Source organism: Paramisgurnus dabryanus, chromosome 17, assembly GCF_030506205.2.
Source record: "Paramisgurnus dabryanus chromosome 17, PD_genome_1.1, whole genome shotgun sequence".
In the NCBI taxonomy this organism is placed as follows: Eukaryota; Metazoa; Chordata; class Actinopteri; order Cypriniformes; family Cobitidae; genus Paramisgurnus; species Paramisgurnus dabryanus.
In genome coordinates, this window is record NC_133353.1 from 31,051,990 (window position 1) to 31,061,610 (window position 9,621).

The 9,621-nt window shown below is 37.5% G+C and overlaps 1 protein-coding gene across 2 annotated transcripts in view; it reads left to right on the forward strand.

Moving 5' to 3' along the window:
* traf3 (TNF receptor-associated factor 3) overlaps positions 1–8,152 on the forward strand; it is a 15,459-nt gene extending 7,307 nt beyond the window's left edge. The window contains exons 3-11 of one of the 2 annotated variants that reach the window (XM_065288305.2): positions 1,036–1,087; positions 1,247–1,351; positions 1,506–1,670; positions 2,078–2,158; positions 2,305–2,379; positions 4,449–4,541; positions 4,633–4,773; positions 4,894–5,074; positions 6,555–8,151. In XM_065288305.2, coding sequence (XP_065144377.2) covers positions 1,036–1,087; positions 1,247–1,351; positions 1,506–1,670; positions 2,078–2,158; positions 2,305–2,379; positions 4,449–4,541; positions 4,633–4,773; positions 4,894–5,074; positions 6,555–7,126 — 1,465 coding nt within the window. In that variant the 3' untranslated portion in view covers positions 7,127–8,151. Of the gene's footprint in view, positions 1–1,035; positions 1,088–1,246; positions 1,352–1,505; positions 1,671–2,077; positions 2,159–2,304; positions 2,380–4,448; positions 4,542–4,632; positions 4,774–4,893; positions 5,075–6,554 lie in introns of both variants that reach the window. The other variant, XM_065288307.2, reaches the window with a different exon arrangement.
* Positions 8,153–9,621: the final 1,469 nt, after the last annotated feature.

Genomic DNA, 9,621 nt, shown 5'->3' on the forward strand with positions numbered 1-9,621 from the left:
TAAGTCCATGATGTAGAAATTATAATAAGGAAAGCCCAGAAATGAGCGGAAAAACTTTGTATGTATTGTAAGGTCTACAAAAATAAACAAAATTAGGTTTTTATTTCATTTAGGTTTTAAGAGATCCTGCAGGTTCCTGCTATTTCTCAAGGAAGCTCACACTAAATCCTTGCCACTTTAGCTGATCATTTCCTTCTGTTTTTAGCCACATATTGTATTAAAACTTAAAGGGACACTCCACTTTTTTTTGAAAATAGGCTCATTTTCCAACTCTCTTACTGTGAAACATTTAATTTTTACTGTTTTGGAATCCATTCAGCCGATCTCCGGGTTGGGCGGTACCACTTTTAGCATAGCTTAGCATAATGCATTAAATCCGATTAGACCATTAGAATCGTACTCAAAAATAACCAAAGAGTTTCAATATTTTTCCAATTTAAGACTTGACTCTTCTGTAGTTACATCGTGTACTAAGATTGACGGAAAATGAAAAGTTGTGTTTTTCTAGGCCTATATGGCTAGGAACTATATTCTCGTTCTGGCATAATAATCGAGGACCTTGCTGCCGTACCATTGGTGCAGCAGGCGCAATGATATGCAGTGCCCGAAAATAGTCCCCTTGGTTACTTTCAATAGCAGGGTACTACGGTACTTTCGGTACACGATGTAAATACAGAAGAGTCAAGTTTTAAATAGGAAAAATATTGAAACTCTTTGGGGTTTTTTTAGCGTGATGCTAATGGTCTAATCAGATTCAATGGATTATGCTAAGCTATGCTAAAAGTGGTACCGCCAGACCCGGAGTTCGTCTGAACGGATTCCAAACGGTTAAAATCAAATGTTTAAAAATTACCCTATTTTAAATAAAGTGTAGTGTCCCTTTAATTATATATTAAATAATTATATATGCGCAATATATCATAGCCAAATCAGCAAATCTTATGGTGGCCTAAGATCTTAGCACAGTACTATTTTTTTATTCATTTCAGAATATAGGTCATTTGCTTATAGTCCAGTCTTATTTTTCATTTATAGTAAGTCTACCCCAGTGTGTCCAGCTGATCGAGAACCACTCTTTGAAGATAAGGTAAGAAAGTGAAGCCAAAACATGAGACCACACCCACTTAGTATAAATTCTCACTTGCCCAGCTCCAAGTGAAAGTACTGTGGGCTATATAACAGGCAGGACAACATGTCTCTGTTATTCAACAGGCCCATATAACGGGTGTTTTTTGTTTTGTGTCAGATATTCCGGGATGTTTGCTGCAATAGGGAAATTATGGCTTTAAAGGTCTACTGCCGAAGTGAGAAAAATGGATGTAAAGAACAGATGAGTTTACAGCAGGTCATGGTAAGTCATATGATTCTTAAACACAATAGAGGCTACATATATTTACAATTCCACCTGACTGGAACTTGTCCATAATATGTGACGCCTTTCACAACTTATTTTTACACATGAAGTTGGTTAAATGTAGTCAACTTGTCATTCGTCTTTCAAACAGGATCACTTGGAAGTTTGTCCTTACTTCGAGGTGCCATGTCCATTGGGAAAGTGCAAAGAGAAGATGATGAGAAAAGACATGCCCGAGCATCTGAGCCGTAAATGCAAACACCGAGAGATCACCTGTGAATTCTGCAATCACAAGATGGCCCTCACAGAGTTACAGGTAACGCGTGTCACCCAAAACCGCCCAGTTCCCAAAAAAGGGACCTGAAATCTATTGGAAAGTACTTGAAAAAACCATAGTCATAAAAGATTTAATGATTGAGTCTTTTTCCTTGTTTGAAATTAGTGGACCTCTCAGTTCCTCTATAAGAAGTATTCCCCTTATACGCTGTCATCAGTGTCCCATGACATTTGGTTTCACATTTGTACAGGGAACTTGGGGGAATCTCCCGTTATGTTTACTGTCATTTTGAGAATGATTTATGTACGTTTTCACTTCAAGAATGCTTCGTCTTTCCGCTCAGTAACTAACCATTTTTTAACCATTGATCTTCTTAAACCATCAGGGTGTCTGTATAGAGTTTGTCTCTGAGTGCATTTTAGTCTAAAATTGATCTCTCTTTACAGAAACACAAAGAAACCGTTTGTCCAGCTTTTCCTGTAGCATGTCCTAATCACTGCTCGTTTGCATCCATTTTGAGAAGCGAGGTAGGCTTGGCGTGTACAAACTATTGGTTTTGTTTTACTAACATCTGTTCATTTTTTTTTTTTTTTTTAAGCATGAAAGATTATTTGAAATGCAAATGAGTGTTGTTTGTCATGTACTTATGAGATGAACTGATTGCTTCCTGTAGCTGTCCAGTCACCAGAACGACTGCCCAAAGGCCCAGGTCACCTGCTCATTCATTCGCTATGGATGCTCCTACAAGGTGACTTTTAGCTTCAGTGACTTTAAGGGGTGGTTTCCCGGACAGGGATTAGCATAAGCCAGGACAAGGCCTTAGTTTACTTAAGAAATATAACTAGTTTTAACAAACATGCCTTACTGAGAACATTACTGCCGATCATTTTGAGGTTAAACAAAGTGCACTGATGTATTTTAAGATAAGTGCAAGTTGTTTTCAGTTTGGACAGCTCTTAGATTTATTTTAGTATAATCCTTGTCCGGGAAACTGCCCCTAAATTTCTTTGTTCTGCTAAACAACACAATGATATTTTGTGACTAAACAGTTTTGGAGAACCATTCACTTCCATAAAGGGTGATTAATCGAAAAACTAATCAGGATTACAATTACGGGTGAAACAATTACATAATCGGCAAAACCCTAAATTAAAGCTGTCCATTTGTGCTAATTTCTGTGAGTTTCGGCAGTATGTTTGGTGGTGAATCAGAGATTTTAAAATTGAAAAGTTGACGTGTCCTTTAGCCATTCGTTTAACCCCCATAGTTATTTGTTACATACATTATATTATTTAGTTTTGAATGTTCAGAACCATGCAGCTGCTTCACAAAAAATTACAAAACATTTCAAAACATCAAAAAAAATCTATTATTTGTCTATTATTTATTAAGAATAATTGCAATTACAACATCAAGGTGAATAATCAACAATTAAGATATTTTTGGTTATAATCGTGCAGCGATTTTTTTTACTATGGAAGTCAATGGCTGCATTTCCATTACCCTTTAAATTGCGCAAATTAAAATGGTGATTTAAAAATGGAAACACGTCAATTTCGCATAAACTCCCATATATCGCAAAAACGGTTTTTACGCTCGGGTGAGGCGTTTTTTTTGGGTGATTCGATAAAGGAATATATCGCAAAGCTGTAATGGAAAACTGATGTGCGTAAAAGTCATATGGTGAACATCATTCTTGGTGAGGTATGTTTGATTGGAGGACAAGACAAAAGAGGGGTGGTCGACTTTATGTGGTTGACATTACTTTTTAGTCGCTCAAAATCGGATAATGAAAACGGCGATCACAAAAGTTTTTTTTACGACATTTAGTAAATAGCCCTAAAGTTTTGCGAAAATCTTTAATGGAAACGCAGCTAATAGTAATCCAAAGATGGCCCGCAATGACCTTTAATTTGACCCATCATGCCACGTAAGATAAGGAAAAAGGATAAACATCATAGACGCAGATTCCTAATTAAAGTTTTTTTTACAATTTTTCTTTTTTTTATTTATTTGTACATTACAAAAATTGAAATGAAATGCAAGGAATTAAAGTGAATATTTTTCTTTAAAGTACATGCATATTTGAAGGTGTATAGAGCATGTGTCACGAAACTCAACAAACTCTGGTACTGTATGCCAGTGGTTCTCAAACTGGGGTCCGGGGCCCCCAGGGGGGCCGCGAGATGGTGCCAGGGGGCCCCAGTTTTATGACATTTTGTGAAATAAATTAATTTATCATGAATTCTGTGAAATTAAATCTTAAAAAATAAGGCAGCACTACTTTGTATAATTTAATGTTTTGTTTTAATTAAAATGTGAAGTTTTAGAACTGTTTTTGTCATAAATTTTCTTTGAGGGGGCCCCAAAGAAATGCACGGTACACAAAGGGGGCCGCACGCTGAAAAAGTTTAAGAACCACTGGTGTAGGCTAATAATGGAGAGGTCGAGGCAGTGGCACACAGACAAAAGGAAATTTAAAAATGATTGACGAAATTATTTTTTTTACAACAGTTACCTTTAAAAAAATAAAACTGTATAGTTTTATGCAGTTTTATTTTAGTTATGCATAATCAGTGTAATATTTGCTTATTTCTTTTTTAAATATTAGAAAATTATAAATTAGGAGAATCAGGACAACTTTAATTTTAATATAACACACCAACATTTACTTTCGGCCCACGGCCCTCAGTCAGGTTTGATTTTGGTCACCCCTTTAATAAATAATACATTTACTTAAATAATAAATACATTTACATAATGTAAATCATGTTAACCATATTTATCTAAACTAATATGTTCCTGATTATTTTTTAGGGGCTGAATCAGGAGATGAGGGAACACGAGTCTAATTTTGCGTCTGAGCACCTAAGAATGATGGCGGTCAGGAACACCACACTGGAAGCTAAGGTCAAACCCTCAACCCAGACTTCACTCCAATGTTAACATTTATATTAACATCATACATAACGTACTGATTCATCTGCGTATGTGTGTATAGGTAGAGGACGTTAAGAGCGAGCTGATGGAGCGATATAAAGTTCTGCCCAGTCTCAGCAGTCGTCTGGCGGAGGTTGAAACACAGTACGAGGAGATAAGAGAAAAGCTCAGACAGCTGGAGCAGAAGATAGCCAGCATGCAGGTAAGAGTCTTCACAGTGTAATGGGTATAAAGATGAAGAAAATACAATAATGATACGATAATAAGGTCATAGATATGATCACTGGTATATGTATGAGATCTGGTGTATGTATTTGTGTAGAAATTGATGAGCACTCACTCGGAGAAACTGCTCGAGGTTGAGATGGAGCTGCGAGAGCTTCGTCCACTGCGAGCTTTAAGGGAGGAGGTGGAGGCTTTGAGAGGCTCAGTGGAGAGCATGCGTTCAATCATATCTTCTCTAGACTCGGGTCGTGTTGGATCCAGTTCTGGTCCGGCGCTGGGTAAGCTAATATCTTTATAAACCTCTCAGTTTTAAATACACCTGACTGATATTTCTTCATGCAACCTATAGAATTGTAGACCAGCCACCGTAAAGAGCATCGCATTAGCTACAAAAGGTTGTGGGTTCAATCCCACAATGGGATGAACACCCACAGTTCACACCAGACGCAAGTTCAACGATTTGCGCGAGTTGTTTACATACAAAGTCAATGCAAAGATGCGATCGGATGCGTCCTTATGTGGGGCGATGCAAATGACGCGGAAACACACACTATTCACCTCAAACGCGTCTTCGCCCAAGTTGAAAATATTCAAAAATTAGCATGACACGAAGTTAAATCCCGCGAGTAATTTAGAGCGAATAACGTGATGCCTCGCGTTTGGTGTGTACGTAGCATAAGTTGCTTTGGATAAAAGCGTCTGCCAAATGCATAAATGTAGTTACTATTTCTAATTTTAGGTTTTAGGTTTTTACCACTATTGTCATTTTGTAAAAACTTCTTAAATGTCCTAATATAACTAAATCCTAGTCCCTGTCCGGGAAACCACCCCTGTATTTGCTATTTATGGATCTTATATGTCGGTCGAATGGTTTGATTTGGCTCAAGATCACATGGCTGTGTTTACATTGAGGGTTCCCATGGGTCCTTGAAATCCTTGAAAGTTTGTGAATCTGGGGGAAAAATTCAAGGCCCTGGGAAGTTTTGAAAATAAGCATACATAGATACAGGTCATTGAAAGTGCTTGAATCTATTTTATGCAAAACGTTTTCTGGAAAAAAATCCATATTATTCCCTGTGTAGTGTAGGATAATATCATAAAAATTCTAGACTTTTTAAGCGCACGACTGTTTGCTTTAAATGCTTATATCTTCTGTATGCGAATGTTGATTCATGCCAAAATGCGTTTTTGCATAGTTTTGTTTGACAAATGAAAACGTCTGGGTTTACTTATGTAACTGTTAGGGAACAAGACGCTGCGTCTCCCTTGCCATACTTTCTGCATACCTGTTATGCCGTCTTTGCCAATATTTCAGATAGCGGCTCTCGTGTCACCCTGTCTTTGTCGTTAAGCCTCACCATTGGTTGAATTTGATATACACATTCAGACGCACTTACCCTTGGAGGCGTCTCCAAAGTGTCACCGCAGTGACGCAGCGCGAGTTCCCTCGAAAGGGAACTGTAACAATGTATTTTAAAGGTAACACAATGTAACCTTGCTCTCACTTGAAATGTGTCCCCACATTTAGTCCTTGAATTTGAGGGTATTGGACCTGGAAAGTCCTTGAAAGGTCCTTTAATTTGAATTTAACTAGTAGTGGGTAGTATGATCCATTAGGCATTAACTAAAAAATCTTAAATGTACTCTTACCCGGTACGACTTTTGCGTCTTTGTGCAAACATCTAACCGAGCTTTTTTTTGTTTAGTAAAATGCCTAGTGGGTTACTTATTGTCAATGCTTTTCAATACTCTCACCAGGGTCTTTCGAGCAGCGACTGACACGCCACGACGACATGTTGAGCGTCCATGACATCCGATTGGCAGAGATGGACCTGAAGCTCCAGGTGTTGGAGACAGCCAGTTTCAACGGTACGCTCATCTGGAAGATCCGCGACTACAAAAGGCGGAAACAGGAAGCGGTGGCGTCCAAAACGCTGTCGCTTTACAGCCAGCCCTTTTACACGGGATACTTCGGGTATAAGATGTGCGCCCGCGTCTATTTAAACGGGGACGGAATGGGTAAAGGCACGCATCTCTCCCTTTTCTTTGTGGTGATGCGCGGGGAATACGATCCTTTGCTGCCGTGGCCGTTCAAACAGAAAGTGACGTTGATGCTGATGGACCAAGGGCCGGCGAGAAAACATTTAAGCGATGCCTTTAAGCCGGACCCCAACAGCAGTAGCTTTCGCCGACCCACCGGCGAAATGAACATCGCCTCGGGTTGCCCGCTTTTTGTGGCTCAAACCGTCCTGGAGAACGGGACGTATATCAAAGACGACACCATCTACATCAAGGTGAACGTCGACACCTCCGACCTGCCTGATCCGTGATTTCAACTTCACTGGGTCCAGCCACAGTAAAGTCACATGGCGCTCCCGGGCCGAGGTTGTTGGGCTTCAAAGAGCGAGGCTTAGAGAGGAGGCGGCCAGTTTGGGTTTACAACGAGCAAAAATAACAGTCAGAGCTGTTAAGCTTGTGCTATTGAAATGAGAAACAACAGTGCCTTGCTGGGATAGGTTGCTGTAGCCTTAAAAAATAGGAGGTTTGAGTAGACATCTCCCAATTCCAGCCACATCTAAGGTGCAGTTAAAAAAATACTTAAACTCTAATAAAGCAAGTGAATGTCATAGAAAAGAGAAATCGGAGTGTTCATTGGCTAGTCCTAAGTGAGAGGAACCCGTTTACGCCCATCTTCACATCTCTCGCATAGGTTGTTAGTCTGTAAGGTAACCCTTTGTGTTTAGTAACCCTGATCAGTTGTGTATTTGGTTGTATCTGGTGGTTTTTGGTGGTTTTGTACAATATGCAAATAAGTACTTGAGCTAACATCTGTTGTAAGTGTTGTGGTGGTGTTCGCGAACAGTTGACGAGGAGATTTGTGTCTTGAAAGTCTCGTTTGTTTGGGCAAAGGTGGACGTGTTTCTGTTCGGTGTAGTAGCTCTAAAGGATCTGACTATGGAGCATTCATGAAGGACTGTATCGGCACTAAACAGGGACCCTTGCAAGGGTTCCACTGTCAAAAAGCAAAACCTCAGTTTTTATGCATGTAAAACTTTTTCTTACATGACTTAACCTTCCCTGTGTTTACCACTTTGACACATTATTTGATGTAATGTTGTAATTAATGGATGCTATGCATCAGAATCTATTGTCCTTTTGTTTTGTAGTATTTTATTTTGTAAAACTGTTGGAAATAATGCCTTTATGCCTCCAGCCATGCTGCCAGAGACACATACAGTAATCCAGATCATATTTCATGGTAGGGATGTTTTTGCACAAATATTGTTTGAATGTGTAATATATGTATAAATATATCAATATATAAAAATGATGAAAAACAACATGTCCTGTTGTGAAGTGTTGTTTGAAGGGATTTCAAAAAATACTTAGCTTTCCCACATCATAAAATTCTGTAGGATATTATATAGGCACTATATAGTATAGGCACTATATAGTATATAAGAATTTTAGTATAGTTTACTATAATTGACACCAATTTTCTAACATTTAACTTTTCTACATGATAAACATGCTTAAGTCTTTACTATATCAAATTGTAGTATACTGTAGTAATATTATAGTAATGACTACACCTTGTTAATGAATAATGCTATAGTAATGTGTAGTATCAATTATAGTGTAAAGCTGTAAATACTGTAGTATACTTTAATATTGACTATGGTATGGTTCAAAAGCACTATAGTATCTAAGAAATAGTTTACTACCAATTTATTGACACTTAACGTTCCCACATGATAAAATACTGTAGGATAGTCTTTACTATAGTTAATTTTAGTATACTGTAGTATATTAAAGTAATCACTATACCTTGTTAATGTATAATACTATAGTCATTTGTAGTATTTACTCTAGGGAACTAATAGTAGTAGTGTACTCTGAATCTTACTATAGTAAATATTAAACTTTAAAGGCACTATATAGTATATAAGAAATTTAGTATAGTTTACTATTATTGACACCAATTTACTAACACTTAACTTTTCTACATGATAAACTACTGTAGTATGCTAAAGTCTTTACTATATCAAATTGTAGTATACTGTAGTAATATTATAGTAATGACTACACCTTGTTAATGTATAATACTATAGTAATGTGTGGTTTATTTAATAGCGTAAAGCTGTAAATACTGTTAATAGTATACTTTAATATTGACTATGGTATGGTTCAAAATCACTGTAGTATTTAAGAAATAGTTTCCTTTAGTAAGTATACTCTATGATTAAATGTACATTAATAATGTTTATACTTTTTCGCTTACTGTGTGGAGACTCATATGACGAGAGCTGAGTCAGAAAGAAAGTTTAGAAATGATTAAAGCATTTACAGTAAATGTTGTAACGTTAATCATTTCTGAAGTTGAAAACTGGACATTGTGATAAAGCACCAGTATTGATTTAATTCAAATGTATTGCCTGATGTATTAATTAAGATGACTATTATTAGATTACAACGATGACAACATTTCAGCGTCTTTTGTTGGTTGTTGTCCAGATGATTTTGACAGACCTGATTTGTTTTGTATGTCAGTTAGTTATTTTAAACCTTTTGGTTGTGATTTCTTAAGCTTAAATTAATGTTTATTATAAAACTTTACCTGTGGGCTGTTGTTGTAGGCTTTGTTACTAGTGTCATTGCGTTAATACGGACCGCTAGGTGGCGTTAATGTACAGCCCTGCCTCTTCAGTCTATCCGTTGCTCAATCCGAAGGCTGCAGCATGCGGAGGTCGCATATCTAGGCTGCTTACGTCATCAATGCTGTCTTATTTCAAAATATTAACAATTACAACGTTGACTATTATTC